The sequence below is a fragment of the Phoca vitulina genome, unplaced genomic scaffold, assembly GCF_004348235.1.
Source record: "Phoca vitulina isolate PV1807 unplaced genomic scaffold, GSC_HSeal_1.0 scaffold24, whole genome shotgun sequence".
Classification (NCBI taxonomy): Eukaryota; Metazoa; Chordata; class Mammalia; order Carnivora; family Phocidae; genus Phoca; species Phoca vitulina.
The window spans coordinates 18,406,420-18,423,331 of NW_022589727.1; the positions used below are offsets into that span (position 1 = coordinate 18,406,420).

The 16,912-nt window shown below is 44.0% G+C and overlaps 1 protein-coding gene across 1 annotated transcript in view; it reads right to left on the minus strand.

The window, feature by feature from the left end:
* LAMA3 (laminin subunit alpha 3) overlaps window positions 1-16,912 on the minus strand; it is a 254,797-nt gene that overhangs the window by 228,113 nt on the left and 9,772 nt on the right. The window contains exon 2 of the mRNA XM_032421296.1: window positions 166-318. Coding sequence (XP_032277187.1) covers window positions 166-318 — 153 coding nt within the window. The remainder of the gene's footprint in view (window positions 1-165; window positions 319-16,912) is intronic.

Consider the following 16,912-nt stretch of genomic DNA (forward strand, 5'->3'; position numbering starts at 1 on the left):
CAGGCTGAGCTGGAGGAATGCAAATATTAATGTAACAGGCTTCACAACGATTAGAGAATTAAAACTGATGTTTGGTTTTTAATATAATTATTATTATTTCAGAAATAACCACAGAAACAATGATCCAAACTACCTTCCCCCTTTCCGGTTGGAAGCATCACTCACCTGCCCTAGATCCAAGGTGACATTGACTTTGTTGTACTGTGTGCCCGAGGAGAGAGGAGGACTTTGCCACCATCGCTCGGATCCATCAACTGCGTTGGTGACTGGATGTGCTTTCCTGGGGTCCTCAGAATTGCAATAGTCACAGAACTGGCCCTGGAGAAGAAAAAAAAAAAAAGCTCTTTTTTTATTTTCAAGTAATTTTTCCTATCAATTTAGTAAAGAGCTAACTGAAACAAGAGACCACTTTACACAGCTTAGAGATGTCAGCTGTTGACATTGATCATAATGTATTCTGAAGACAGTAGTAAGGCTTTTTCTTTTTCACTTAATCTTAAACCGTATCACCTGTTTATACCTCTGTTTATAATGTTTCTAGGACACATATCATATTTATCTTCCATGTGTAACAGCTATGTTTTCCTCGTCCTATATGACATTTTAAGAAGAACCTGTTGTACCTGAGATGCAAAGATGTTTTCCTTCAGCAAATCCTTTTTACTCTTTACGTTTTCCTCTGCAATTTCCGGGTCAGGCACTAGGATACAAAGAGAATCCCTGTCCGCAGTCCCAGTGGAGGTGATAAGGAGACAAATAATAGTAAGGAAAGCGGGATACGGCAAGAGTATAGAGGTCCGGGTCTCAGGTGATACGTATGCCACGGGCTCAGGAAATAGGGTGCAAGAGGTGGGATTAAGTCGCCGGTGAGGATGGACAGGGCTCTGGTAACTGTCAGTGACCAGCAAACAGGGAAGGGGTTCCAGGGGGAGGCACGGGCATGAGCAAAGGCACGGAGGCCAGTTGGTCCAGTTTAACAACAGCGTAAGTAATCGAAGACTAGGCTTGAAAGGTAAGTGGGGAGATCGTGTCTTGGCTGAGGATACCAAAGTGAGAAGTTGAGAGTTAACCCCATAGATAAATGAGAATCCATCTTCACCTGGAGTGATATCTATTTGGTATTATCATCTTTACTAAATTCTTATGCTACTGATATCATCTCATCTTCTTACTGAATTATTCTTCTTGGTAGGCAAATTCTTGATTGTTTTGTTTTGTTTGTGATGCAGAATTTTACAGCCATTACCACCTAAAAAGCCTTACCTATATATTGATTACATTTTAACTGGGTCAAAAGATCATGCTTAACCAGCCGTGGGCTTCACACACTGAACTGCTTTGCTCCCCAGTTAAATCACCTCAGAGCATCACCACCATCTAGGAGGGCGTTTAAAGAAGCAAACTTACAGCCACAGTCTTCCCAGGAATGTTCTGTGACACAATGGTAGATCTGTCCCTGGCAAGCCTCTTGAAAGTTAATTAAGTGTTCAAAGATAAATTTGATCCTGGTGTGTAACCAAATGTGCAACCAAATGTTTTCATCGAGTGTGTAACTGAGGAGTCTCTCGTACGTGGAGACATATTATGTACAACTTTATCTCTTGACATTCTATAAAGAGACTTATGTAACTCAGAAGCCGCACATTGGGCTAAGCAGCCCCCTGCGTTCCTGAGATCAGAGACCATGTGGGTCCTGCTTATCACCACACTTCAGCCAGCACATTGCCTCACACCACCTAGAAGCCCAATAAAAGAATGATCCCATCAGCAATTCTTAAAAAAAAAAGGGGGGGTTCTTTCTATAAAAATTTTATCATAATAAAGTGTAATAACTAAGCTAAGACATCTAAACATTTATGAATTTTTTCCTTTCAATGATCTTTATTTTTCCCATTCTTTCCCAGAGGGAATTTTACCAATTTAATTATTTAATAAGGGAATTATATTATTGCTCCTCCAAGGTTAGAAGATTTACATGTAGTTAGAAGCAAATCTCTTCCAAGGATGTGGCTGCTTATGATCTACATTTATTTCCATCTCCATAATGAAGATATAAGGAATAGAAATGTTGCTTTTTGTGTTGTTTCGGTGATTCTCAATTTTCAAATAATTACATTAACAAATAAAGTGAGGATTTATAGAGCACCGATTATGCACCGGGCACCATGTACTTCACATTTGCACCCTAAGGCCATCACCTCTATTTTACAGTTGAGGAAACACAGTGAATAAGTTAAGTAATTTTCCCAAGAATCACCCAACTGTAAATAGTAAGAACCAAGACCCAAGCCTGGGGCCCCAGAAATAGTATGTCAGCCACCACCTTGTAACTGTCCTCCCCATCTAGCAGCTACTATCTACTCCAGTTTATTAGACATTGTGGATAGTCAGTAACATACATTCTTTCCTGCCATTGGTCTAAGAAAAAGAGGTCCCGTGGTGCCCTATAGTGCGATACCCCGTTCACCAGAACCAGGTGCTGCAGGGATGTCTCCTACCGGGGGCTACATACAGCCTCCTGTTGTGGCTGAACCGCATCTGTCTTCAGTCCAGTCAGCTGCAATGGCCCGCTTTGCCTGTTGGGGGCATGCCTGGCAGGGCTTGGTCCCTGTGCTGGTAGGAGGCCTATCTGGGGATGCTGCAGGCTCCTAGGTGGGCAGTGTCAGCCGTCAGACCAGATGTCTGCTGTCAGTCCATCTGCCGGGATTGCGATCACACCGAACTGCAGGGCATGCTTCCTGTGATGTCCCCTGAGAGGTTTTTGTTGGTGGGCAGCGCACGCAGTCACACCAGCTGCCTGCCCCCGTCTGTGAGGCCATAGTCACACTGATGACCAGGGTGCTCTCTCTCTGCTGCTAGTTATAAGGAGCGGCTGCTGGGACCGCAGATGCATCGGTGTATGTGGTTATCTTCCCCCCTCCCCAGGGCAGGAGTCACTTTGGAGTGGTGCTGGTCCCTGCTCAGGTTGTTTGCAGGGTATGTCAGGGCAGAAGTGGCTTTGGAGGGACACATGCCAAATGGGGTGGTGTGGATGGGACACATCTGCAGGGGAACACAAGGGTGGGGCACATGGTGTTAGCAAGATAAGTGGAGAGGGTTCCCACTGGTTCCCAAAAGTGCCTGGCTATCTAGACTGGGAGGGGAGGGGGTGAAGAGAAATGTCACCACCAGCACCCTGTCAGAATGGTTAGACTCAAAAAGACTAGAAATCCAAGTGTTGGCGAGGATGTGGAGAAAAAGGGACCCTCATGCACTGTTGGTGGGTATGCAAATTGGTGTAGCCACTTTGGAAAACAATATGGAGGTTCCTCAAGAAATTAAAAATAGAATTATCATATGATTCAGTAATTCCACTACTGGGTATCTATCCAAAGAAAAAAAACACTAATGTGAAAAGATATATGCACCCCTGAGCTTATTACAGCATTATTTACAATAGCCAAGATATGGAAGCCACTCAAGTGTCCATCAATAGATGAATGGATAAAGAAGATGTGGTATGTATATACAATGGAATGTTTCTCAGCCACAAAAAAGAACAAGATCTTGTCATTTGCAACAACATGGACAGACCTACAGGGTATTATGCTAAGTGAAATATGTCAGACAGAGAAAGACAAATACCATATGATTTCACTCATATAGGGAATTTAAGAAACAAAATTAATTAAAAGAATTTCTAAAATCTAAATAAATGAAATGACTGTTTTCTTGGGTAGGATAATATAAAAAACTTATCAATTCTCCCCCAAAGTTGATCTATAAAGTCAATACAAGTCCAATAAAAATCTCAATAGAGATTCTCTTGGAGCACGATAATTCTAAAAGTTATATGGACTAGTAAAGAACCAAGAAAAGCCAGGATATTGCTGAACAGGAAGACCAGGAAGGAGGAAACTTGCCCTTCAAGGTATCAGGGCTTATTATGAAGCTGTCATAATTAAAACAGAGCAAGATGAGAGAAACAGCCCTACAGGACAGAAAAGAGCCCCAAACAGACCCATGCATCTTGGAAACCTTAGTATATAACAGAGGTGGTACATCAGATCAGTGGGAAAAGCTAATCCATATCCAATAGAAAACAATAAAATCAAATTCCTACTCAAGCCACAGACAAAAATCAGCTTCAGATAAATTAAGGACTTAATGTCAGAAATAAACTTTAAAACCAATTAGTGCAAAATATCAGGGAATATCTTTTAGAATGCGGAGCAAGGAAAGATTTCTTAAACAAGAAAGCATTGGTTACAAAAGAAGAAGAATGTTGGTTCACCTTAGGGGCACGTGCGTGGCTCAGTTGGTTAAGTGTTCAACTCCTGATTTTGGCTCAGCTCATGATCTCAGGGTCACGAGATCGAGCCCCACACTGGGCTCCATGCTGGGCTTGGAGCCTGCTTAAGATTCTCTCTCTCCCTCTGCCCCTCCCCCACCCACTTTCTCACTCTCTCTCTCTCTCTCTCTGATATAAAATAAAATAATATAAAATTTTAAAATAATAAGAATTTTAAAAAAAGAATATTGGTTCACCTTAAAGAAGTAGAAAGAAAAGTTACAAAGTGGAAGATATTCACAGCATACAAGTGGCAGACAGTGTCTCATGATGGCTGCCATCAATTCCTTCTCCATGTGTGTGTCCACCACCTCACATATCAAGAAGTGGAGGCTATTTTCCCTGGAGGTTATTCTCTCCTCTTGAATCCAGACTGGCTTTATTATTTGCAGAAGTATCATTCTGGAGTTTTTGAGCAGAGGCTTTAAAAGGACTGGCAGATTCTGCTTCTTGCAAGCCAGCCTCCAGGTAAAAAGCCCAGCTACCCCCAAATCACCATGCTATGAGAAAGCCCATGCTAACCAAATGGTGTGGATGCATGGAAGAGCACTGAGACACCAGACACATTAGTGAAGCCTTCTTGGATCCCCCAGTCCTATGTAGGCACCTACTGAGTACAACTGAGTTATTCCAGCTGACACCACATGGGGCAGAAGAACCACCCAGCTGAGCCCAATCAGCCCAAGTTTTGGGTTGTTGTTACATAAGAATCAATACCTAAACAAAGAACATAAAATCAACAAAGAACTCTCGTCAGAAATACATACCAAACTTCTGCAGATCAATAAGGAAAGTATAAACAGATCAATAGAAAAAAGGGTGAAAGTAGGAATGGGCATTTTACAGAAGAGGAAACACATACATCCATAAACATTCAAAGAAATGTTCACTCTCACCATCATTAGTGATCAGGGTAGACCACAGTGTAATACTCTTTTATATCCATTCAAAAGGCCCAAGTTCAAAATTTGAGGATAACTAGCACTGGAAAGGATGTGGTAAGAGTATGAATTGGTGTAGAGACTTTGGAAGCTATTTTGGCATTATCTTATAACTTTGAAAATTCACATTTCCTATGACCCAGTAATTCTACCTTCAAGCTCATAACCCATAAACTCTTGCACAACTTGATGACATCATGTTCAAGAATATTCATAGACGCACTGTTCACAAGAGCAAAATCCTGGGAATAACCTAATGACCCAGCCCCATCAATGTGGATGAATCATGGCAGTATATTCCCACAATGGATGAATAAATGACCAATAATGAATAAATGAATATATTTTACAACATGAAAGAATATGGATGAATCTTAGCAATATAACAAATGGGGGGAGCATGATATAAAGTTAAGAGCAATCAAAATGAGAAACACTTTTTAGGAAGATAGATAGATATAATAAAACTATATAAAAAGGAAAGCAAAGGAAAAATTAATAAAGGATTCAGGATGATGGCTACCCCAGACTGTGAGAAACAGAGGGATGGGAAGTGAGGGAACCATATGGTTAGACATAAATTATTATCAAGGCCCTAATCTGGTTTTGGTGGCAAGTACATGGGGGCTTGTTATATTATTTAAAATCCATCCATCCACACATACATTAAAGCAGACGACACAAGGACCAATGATAAAAGCAATGAAAAAACCCTCATAAACTGAGGGTTGTGAATAATCCATAATCCAACTCTGCATCTGAGGTCCAGTATTTTAAAAATAGCCATAAATAAATAAAACAGGACCAAAACTGAGAGAAGTCAGAGAAGAGGAGGACAGAGAGAACAGAGGATTCTTTCACACTTGTGTTCGATTATTCACCCATCCGTGCGACAAACCTGTGCTGGTCACCTACTCTGTATTCCAGACAGAGATGAGAATACTAAAAGACAAGGACAAGGGACTTATCTTGGAAATAAGGACAAGGGACGCATGCTCTGAATTGTGTCAAGACTATTATTAGCCTAGCCATATGGGAAATAGCAAATATAACAGAAGGGGCTAGAAGGAAAGGGGACAGAACTGTTCAAATAAATAACAAGACAGAGTTTAGATCTAAGGTTGGAAGGCCCTGGAAGATAAGCCAATGTTTCAGAGACCCACGAAAGAACCTATGCTTTTTCAGAAGGATGGAAAAAAGTCTCTCCTAGTTCCTAACATTGTTGATGATTCTCCTTAACTGAAAATCTCTCATATATAATGCTTCCCATCTCAATCCACAGTATAAAACTGTATTGTTCTAAGAAACTAGAGGTTGATTACAGCAGTGCTCCCTAATATAATTTTATTGTGTGAACCCTCATTCATTTATTCAACTTCTTAGAATTGCTTACAATGTGTAGAGCACTAATTTGGATTCGGAGATAAAAACAAGCAAACAAACACTAAGAGTTGGCCCCTGGCCCTAAAGAAATGTAGCAAGAGAGAAGAGAAGTAGCTCAAACACCACATAATACCAAAAGGTGCTGGAATCAAGCTAGCCCAGGGATATTTAAACCCAGGAGAGGCATGCCATGCTTTACTTTGCTTAATCTTCACAACACTCTCAGGCTTATATCAAGGTATTCAAAACTTAAAGGCGAAGAAGGGAAGGCTCAGAGAGGTGAAGTGCCTCACCTCAAATCTCACAGCCAGGACAGGCCGGAACCAGGACCCGTGTGTGGTCTGGTGATGTTTCTCCCAGCCAGAACGCCTTCCATCCTGATCCAGCTGCGAGCTCCGTCCTACACTTGGATGGAAGGTGAGGCCACACTGAAACAGCACTTACGTAACTTTCCACACACCTGCCCACGACCTGGGAAAGAGACCCAGCTCGGGAAAGCACCCTGTCTGACGGAAGCGTGGATGCACGCCCTCATGGCAGGCTCAGAAAACCCAGCAACGGCAGCCTCGAACCACACTCGGCCGCCAACAGCCCTATGATGTATTAGCACATTCATGCCACCCTGAACCTTCCTCCCAGCCATCACTCGCCAAGGTTCCTGAGGCCATGTGCCTTAAAGGCACTGTCTCAAGTGCCCCAACCCAAGCCAGCTGGAGCCCTGATGTGGAGAACATTCTGGAGTGCACCCATTCCAAACTTAAGATTGCTCCTTCCCAGACCTTGTTCAGAACATCGTCCCTTCTGAGAGGCCCACAAGCACATCAGCATGGTCACCAATGATTAAGACAGGCAGTTCTGCCCGTTTCCTGCAGACCTGTACATCTGACAGATGGGTGAAGGGCCATTACACAGCCCAGGAGAGTGCCCAGCTCTGCGGGGCCCCCAACAGATTTCACCCCATGGTGGGCGGAGCACGCATCTCTAGCATGCGGGGCTCCTGGAGGCAAGGATTGGAGAGATCCATAGGACTCAAGCTTGATTCCAGGTATTTTTTTTTTTTAAGGCAAATAAGAAAATGTCTGCAAAATTTACATTTATTACTAGAAAACTGTGTCCCTCCAAGCCAAATTCTGGGGTTTTTTTTGCTTTTAACTCATATCAAAGAGATACATTTTGGAGTAAAATCTTGGGGTTTAAATCCTACTTGGATGGATAGATAGATAGATAGATAGATAGATTGATAGATAGATGATAGATACCTTTATATATTGGTTGACTTATTTAGTTTCCCTTTAGCTCCTTTTTCCCTTTGTTAAAATGGGCTAATCCTCCAATTGTATGTAGTGGCTGTGAAAATTCAATGAGATCATCATCCATAAAGTGATCACATTGCCATCTGACCCCCGGGTTGTTTGTTTAAAATGCAGATTTCAGGTCCTGAATCCCTATATCAAGGCTGTGTCTCTGGTGGGGGGAAGAATCGGAATTTTTAGCAAGCCCCTCAGCTGATTCTTCCGGCCCCTGCAGTCGGGGACCACAGAGGCAGCGGTGACAGGCACAGGCGGAGTGTGCCGCTAGAGACACATCTTATAGCCGCAGTCACAGAAGAAGCTACATTGATGGTGGTGATGACAAAAGGAAACATCCACCCGCCAGACAGAGCACCTTGCACTTGGCACATGGTGACTGGACTTTCATGATAAATCTATTAAGATGAGTTCAATCATTTGGCCCTTTTACAGATAAGGAGACAGAGGCTCAAAGAGGTTGAGCAGCTTGCCTAAGTGGTGTAGCCAAGACAGGAAACCTGGGAGGGATGCTGGGGGGTGGGAGGTGGGGGCGGGAAGGAGGAGTCCGGGGGGAGGGGCAGTAGCTGTCCTGCAGCAGCAAGAAACCTGTGGGCACCTCAGAGATTTGGCCTTGGCTAGAGAAACGTGTCCCACTGGCTCACGCCTGCCTGTGAGTCAGGTCTGACCAGGTAAAGGAAGATGCTTCTCTCTACCCCCAGACAACTGAGAATTGTGTTTTTTCTATATTGGCACAGTGTTTCACTGTATTCCCTCTTTTACTCTCCTAGGAATTATTTCATACATTCTCGATGCTCCTCAAACCTCCTCCTTCCTCTTCCCTTCTCCGGATGAATTCGCTGAATTCGCTCATCTTCCTAATCCACAAACTTCCCTGCATGTGTGCCCACACACCTGCCTTGTCTCCCATGGCTGTGGAGAAGCTGTCTGTGCTCCAAAGTCTGCCCCTGCCTGCCCCCTTCCTCCCCACACACTGAATCTGCCCCTCCTGCCTGCTCTAGGGCTTTGCGTCTGCAATTTCACCCCCTAAACACACACACTCTCCTGCATCTCTACGTAGCCCTCTACTGGATCACTCCCAGCAGGAGACAAACAGCCCTCCACTTTCCCCTCACTCACTCCCCCCAACCCACACTGATGCTCTTGCTGTTCCTCATTCACGCCAAGCACGGTCCTGCCTGAGGGTCTTTGCACTTGCTCTTCCCTCTCCTGAGAATATGCTTTTCCCGGACTTAAGTCCCTTTTCCGAGAGGCCTTCCCTGTCCTCTCCAACAAAAGCCATGCTGCACTCTGCCATCTCTTTCTACCGTCTTTGCTTTCTCTTCTTCTGAGCAGGAAGCACTTATTTGCTGGTTTTGCTGTCTATCATCCTTATTGCATTGCAAGTGCCTTGAGCGCAGGGACTTGCTCACCACCTAGAACACAAGGTTCTGGCTCAAGGTAGGCACTTAATATTTGTTCATTTAGTTAAGAAATAAAAATGGCATAAACTATTTTGTTACTCACTTCAGGAAATATAGTAGAAAGCGATAAACGAGTTAATTAGTGATAAGGAGGAGCAGTAATCCCAAACTATGGCCCTCTCTCCCCAGAGGGAAAAGGTGTGTGTGTGTGTGTGTGTGTGTGTGTGTGTGTGATTTTAACTTTTATGTCAGAAGCTAAACTCCTGATATTCAAGAACAACAGGAAATTGCAGACTTACACTCTTGTCACTGAACTCATTAGAAAGCACAGTGTAGGGGCACCTGGGTGGCTCAGTCGGTTGGGCTTCTGCCTTTCGGCTCAGGTCCTGATCTCGGGGTCCTGGGATAGAGCCCAGTGTCGGGCTCCCTGCTCAGCGGGGAGTCTGCTTCTCCCTCTGCCTCTCACTCGTGCTCTCTCTCTCAAATAATAAATAAAATCTTAAAAAAAAAAAAAAAGCACAGTGTAACTAAATCTAGACCACCTTTTTCTCCTCTAATGGAAATCTACTTGTTCCACCCATCAGGGTGCCCAGAGCCCATTCCCAGCTCCTAACCTCTAACCACTTATCTGCTCTGGCCAGGAAGCACCACTCATGCTCAACTCAGCTCTCCCATCTTTAGATGGTGCCTCTCCCATTTCAGAGACTCCTCAGGTACCAACCTTCCTTGCTTATCTTCCCATTGTGGCCAAATCAGAGAGCAAAGAAAGAAAATGATGGTCATTCCACTGGCCACAAAAGGCTTCTTGCTTATTTCCTTCCATTCAAAAGAGGTTTCACCAGAACTATGTCTCCCTCTCCTAATCCACATTTGGCCTCTTTATCAAGGCCTTGATATTTCTACTTCCCCAACCACCTTTATTAGAGTTACCATTTATTAAACATTAACTGTGTCCCAGGTACATATGGTTTACTTCATATAATCCTCAGAATAACCTTGTGAACTAAATGGTATTATATCCCCATTTTACAGAAGATGACACCAAGGCTCACAGAGGTAACATAACTCATTCAGGATCACATCCTGAGGAAGAGATGCTTTCAAAGCAAGCTCTATTAATTCCAAAGCCCATGCTCTTAATTCTGACACCATACAATCTACTTTTGGGGATTCCAGGACCAACTGGTTCCTTCTTGAAAGAACCCAAGAAATTCCTTCTGGAAGTCTTTAAACTCATATTTTAATGGTCTCCATACATTCCTCTTCTTTCTACTTCTCCCTCTATCCTCTTGTTCTCTGTACACTGTGTTGGCATTTCACTTGCAAGAAGGGGTCCCTCAGTACCTGTACTTGCATGTAAGTGGCCTGCTCTAACACAAGTTCAGGTTTACAAAGTAGGCCAGGTCACATTTACGCCTGCCCCCTCGAGGCCCCAAACCCAAAGTACTTCCTCCTGAGAGTTTCATACCAAAGCCTAGATTTATGAGAACACATCTGCGCTAATAGTGTATTCATTCAACCACCAACTACTGACCTGCTAAGAGCCAGATACTGCCCTTGGGGGACACAGTCTGACCCTGACCTGATTCATTCCTCAAGCCAAGCTTTTCCCTTTCAATTCCCTTTCAGTTATTAATCTCCTTCTGAAGTAATTATACTCTTCATGGCTTTATTTTCCCATTGTCCCATTCCCTCCACTCTTTTGTTCAAAGTTTTTAAATTTCATCAGTCCCCTAAATTCTTTTGAGGACCGGAAAGGGTATAAATACACACAAAAATAAAACGAAGCATTTATAAATTCTGGAAAGGCTACAGAGATCTCACTCGGGCATAACATTCAAAATACGTAACAACGAGGGCAGCACGGCTTTCTGAATTCTTAGAACACGCCATGCATTTTCCCACCTCACAGCCCCTGTACCTGTTGGTCCCTCTAAATGGAACCCTCTTCATGGGGCTGATTTCTTCTCAACCCCCAGCTGCTGTACCAATAACACCTCCTTAGAAAAGCTTCTCCATCTACTGAACCTAGAGAAGCTTCCCTTCATCAATCACTTTAACAAAATCCTGCTTATTCTCTCCAAGACACAACCACAATCCATAATTATTGTGTATATTTATTCACTGGTTGCAGTCTCCCCATAGAATGTCACCTCCATGTAGGTAGAGCCCTTTCTTGCCTTGTTCAGATTTGTATTCCCAGTCTCCTCTGTGCCCGGCACATACATGTCAATAATATTTGTTCAATACAGGAGTGGATGAATATCACACACATGTGTGTGTACACACACATCCCCAGGTAGCAGTTCTTGCCTTCGTTGATAAGAATCTACATTAACAATCATCCAGGGGCGCCTGGGTGGCTCAGTCGGTGAAGCATCTGACTCTTGATTTTGGCTCAGGTCGTGATCTCAGGGTCATGGGATCGAGCCCTGCATCGCGCTCCGTGCTCAGTGAGGAGTCGGCTTGAGGATTCTCTCTCCCTCTCCCTCTCCCTCCGCTCCTCCCCAACTCTGCACTTGCTCCCTCTCTCTCTTTCCCTCTCTCAAATAAATAAATAAATCTTTTAAAAATATCATCCACAAAAGTTCTACCAACTCCAGTTGAGCTTCCAGGTGCTGAGATGGTCAATGAGGACAACAAGCCAATCTGAAAGTAACACTCGAGACCTTACTCATTCACTGCAACAGGGAAGGCAAGAGGCAAAGATGCCAGCATCCCAGTGTTCTGTTTTTCCCCCATGGAACAGCACCAGGCAGGGGTCAGATGACAGGAGAAGTATCCCACTACCCAAACAAAAGGCTCCTGCCTTTTTACGAGCCCAGAGGATTGAGGGTAAGCAGGAGAGAGCGGGAGTAGAAAAATACCCAGTCAGCGTGGGGAAAAGGGCCTCAGCCAGAGCAGCCCGTAAGTCTCAGGGCAGGCACCTGGGAAGTACCAGGTACCTCCACTGGAGGCCTCGGATTCAAGGCTCCTGGGCTAGGAATGCAGAGACGCGTACGAGCATGGCTGGTCCAGGGGTACCTGAACCCTTGGTTCTAACTCCCTGCAGAAAAGTGCAACGTACTCACTGTGTACAGGTCCGGTGTGGGGAGGGCAGCTTCCGCCAGGAGGCCTGCCAGTCAAAGCCTTCTAATGATCTGCAGATGGGCCTACAAGATGACACACGGGATTTTGACCTAGTAAAGGACTCTCATCCCCTCCTTTAAAAGCCCTTTCAGTGATGCAGTGCACTCTGCATAGGCAGTTCTGCCCACAGCTGATCCCAATCCTTTGTGCTGCAACATTACACATCCCCTTCTATTTGTCTTCAGTGAAGATGGAGAGCCACTGGTTGCAAACATCTCCGTCATGATTCTGAAAGCCCCCGGCCTCATCTTCCTTGTGGTTGGTCGAGCAGTTCTAAATGTGATTTATTTCAGCTCCAATCCTCCTAAGCTAGAGTGACAATCATTGTACGTAATAGCCAGAGAGAACAACACCCAGAACTGAGGCAGGCAAGTGATCAAAGAAAATGGAGGCTGCAGGTAACACCAAGTGTATGGGAGGTACGAAGAGTTACATGGTGCTCAGAGAGAGGGAACGAAGATTTTATTACTGTTAGAAAGAGTAACCTCAATATTTTTATATTTTTACTCAGATAAAAGACTACTAAGTTAACCTAAAAGATAATGAAAGAAAACGAAAGAAAAAAAAAAAAAACCTCAACTAGTTTATGGCCCTCTTACTAAGAGATTTTCCTAATGAGGTCTCCCACCATTTTCTAATTTTTCTGGTTCATTAAAAACATTCAAGATCACATTAAAGATACATTAAGTGATCAGTTGTCACCATGAAATAGGGAAGCCACCCGGAAACAGAGAAGACAACAGGAAAATTTGAAAGTCTGAAATTTTTGTACTCTTCACATCACTATGCAAATGACCTTGATTAGAATCTTGGCCACCGATGTCTTCTGGTGCACACAAATCCTCAGCAATATTTAGTCTCCGCAGAGCAAATCCCAGGACATGGGGAATTGGGCCTTTCATTTCACAATCCCACCCCATCCTTCCCCTGATGCAGCCCCTCAGCCCTCACTAGTGGTGAAGGAATCATCCAACCACCAGGCTCTGTGCAAAAGGGATCCAAGGCTCACAGTATCCATGTATCCATTGTTCCCAAACTCCCAGAGTCTCACCTGCATTAGTCAATCCTTACTTTATGCCCTTCTGATACGTTCTTCATACTTAAAGATGACTTGGGGCGCCTGGGTGGCTCAGTCGTTAAGCATCTGCCTTCGGCTCAGGTCATGATCCCAGGGTCCTGGGATCGAGCCCCGCATAGGGCTCCCTGCTCTGCAGGAAGCCTGCTTCTCCCTCTCCCTCTCCCCCTGCTTGTGTTCCCTCCCTAGCTGTGTCTCTTTCCGCCAAATAAATAAAATCTTTAAATAAATAAATAAATATGCCTCAAGGTGGGTGATCCCTAAATATTTGTTCAGCCAAGAGCAATCCTCATTCTATTTCGAGACTACATTTTGAGTTGCCAGATTGCGAAGTCTCAAGAACAGAGAGCCTAGAACTACCCCGGGGGCCTCATACAGTGCCCTTCATCCTCACTCTCCCACACACAGATAACTCACACACTGAATAGTCAGTAAGTACAGCTGACTGATTAAGAGACTGGTTATCTGATTTAAAGTTAAATGACTGCAATGGACCGCATATTTGTGTGTCCCCCTTCCCGCAATTCCATATGTTAAGTCCTAACCCCCAAGATGATGGTATGAGGATGAGCTGAATGGGATGAGTGCCTTTATAAGAGAGGACCCAGAGAGATCGCTCACCTCTCCTACCATGTGAGGACACAGCGAAAAAACATGAACTAGAAGTGGGTCTTCACCAGACACTGAACCTGCCCACACCTTGACCTTGGATTTCCCAGCCTCCAGAACTGTGAGAAATAAATTTCTGTTGTTTATAGGTGACCCAATCTATACTACTTTGTTATGGCAGCCCAAAAGACAAACAGTTACTGTATTAGCCTCCCAGGGCTGCCATAGCAAAGTACCATAAACCGGGTGGCTGAGAACAACAGAAATGTCTTGTCTTGATTCTGGAAGCTAGAAGTCTGAAATCAAGGTGTTGGCAGGGCCCGGCTTCCTCTGAAATCTGTAGAGGAAGGAACCTTTCTTGTCTCTTGGAGCTTCTTGGTCTTGGCCGCTGTATCAGATACCTCTACTTTGAAATTCAACACATCAGGGCCACACCTGCCTTCCAAAGGCAGGTTGTCGAAGTTCAGGTATTTTTTTTGTCAAACAGCACTTCTATCCAGGTGTTGCTCCAATGGGAAAATTCTATGATGGTGTTGTCCTTTGAAAGTTTCTTCAAAAATCATCTATGGAGTACCCGTGACATGCTGCTACAGGGAAGACAGACACGAGCAGGAAACTGTGGCCCCACCCTCAGAGAGCTCAAGATCTAGCTAATAAGGACACCGGACATGAAGATAAATGGCTCCAAGATAATGAATGGAATTAGCAAGATGGTGCACTGTTTGGCTGCAACTCTGAGGAAAGAATAGTTAGTAGATGGGTATGAGCATGAACTCTGCAGCTGGAGTCCCTGGCCATACCACGTAGTAGCATTCTGATCTTAAACAAATCACTTAACCTCTCTGTGCTTCAGTTTTCTCATCTGTAAAATGAGCACACTAAGAGTAGCCCCTTCATAAGTGGTTGTGAGGATGAAGAAGTCAGTACATGTAAGGTGCTTTAGAACAGTGCCAAGCATCAGTAAGTGTTATATAAGTGTGTGTTAAACTAATACCTTGCACTGAGCAGGGGAGTAAGTCCCCTGATCACTAGGCTGTTCTCCCTGCTCACCCTTCTGCCTCTTTATTTGTATCATTTCTGTACACAGTATATGCGGTAGATGGCATAACTTGAAAGTAGTGGAGAATTCTTTTTCCCACTTCTCACAGTTAAGCTCTGCATAAATAATCTCATTAAAACCCATATTTCTCTCTAGCTAATGTTCATTTATTAATTTCACATGTGTTTTCTGAGCATCTAGGATGGGAAAACCACTAAGAAAATACAATAACATTGAAAAAAATGGCAGGACACATGAGATTCAATGAGTTGGCTTTCCCCAGGGCATTTTCCACCCTGTTGGCATGAGGGATCTAATAAAAGCCCTGCTAGCTCATGCAAAAAGCTCTTTTTTTTATGAAGCAGAAAAAAGTCTCACTGCCTCTGAGCAGATAGAGCCTTGCCCAGGCTGGATTTCAGCCCCCACATGTCCCTTGGCCAGGAGCCCATGTATACAGTCAATTCCACTGACTAAGACCACTGAGGTACCATTTAATGAAACTTTTTCCTCACTAGGCAAATGGTTCCAGAATGGAATGGAATGGTTACTTTTTTTGGAATGCTAAAAAGTTGTTTAATGTTTGATAGACAAATTCAAGTTCATAAAGAGTTTCCTTGAATTTAATAAAGATGCTAAAAATGTTCTTTGCATTTTTTAAAATATTTACAGTTTCTTTTTTCCAAAGTTCTGTACATAACAATAAATATGTAGAAACAACCCCATCATCTGTCTGCATCAGAAATCCTCACTGGTGGGCTCACCATTTACAAGAAAGACATCATTCAGCACAACCTGTCACAGAGACTCTCGTACCAGCTGGGGCTTCTAACTTGAAGAACCATTACTAGATCTCTTTTATCAAGACTGTTAATCACCCAGAGGCCTTTATCTACCAACTAGCAATTACCTATGAAATCAGTGAACGCAGTCACTGGCTTTAGTGAAGTGTGACCAACTGCCCCTACTGCTGGTGGTGATGTCTATGTCCTATGCTGACATCAACCATTAAAGGTACAGGTGTAGTAAAGAAAAGAAATAAACCTCCCCCCCATGGCTAGTCACTGTGAAAAACGTGCATCAGGCAACCGAATTGAGGGTTAAGGATTCATCTTGCTAACGTCAAAGGCGTCACTAACAAGATTCTCAGCCTCATCTACCTGATGATGTGCCTCTGCCCAGGTCTCCAGGAGCAGGTTCCACCTCCTTCACCAAAGGGTGGTAACCACCTCCCCGCAAAGGCTTTCTGTCAGATTTTCATTTCACAATGACCGATGAGATTGAAAGCCCAGCACTCTCTTCTTCTGGGGGCTTTCTTACATTTCCATTGTACGTTTTTCCTTCTTGCATGCTGTCCCACATTCCAATCTTCTGTCTCCTTTTTTTGTTCTTCGAACTGTCTTAGTTTTTCCTTATACTTTTCACCCTGTGCCTTTAATTCCTCTTGCATTTTCAAACAAGCAGCTGCTACAGCCTCTTGTCCTTTAATGACATCAGGTTCCACAGCCGTCCGGTTGCCTCTGCCTCAAGGCCCTCAGCTGGATGGAAAGCTTCTGAAACACCACACAGAGAAGGATGCAGCTGAACACCTTCAGCAGGTGATGTGCCAGCCATAGGGACTAGCAGGGGGCTCACTGTGACCTGCAGGAAGTGCAACCCCTTGGTCTCCAAGGCTGGCTGTGTGGACAGCTGTTCCTTG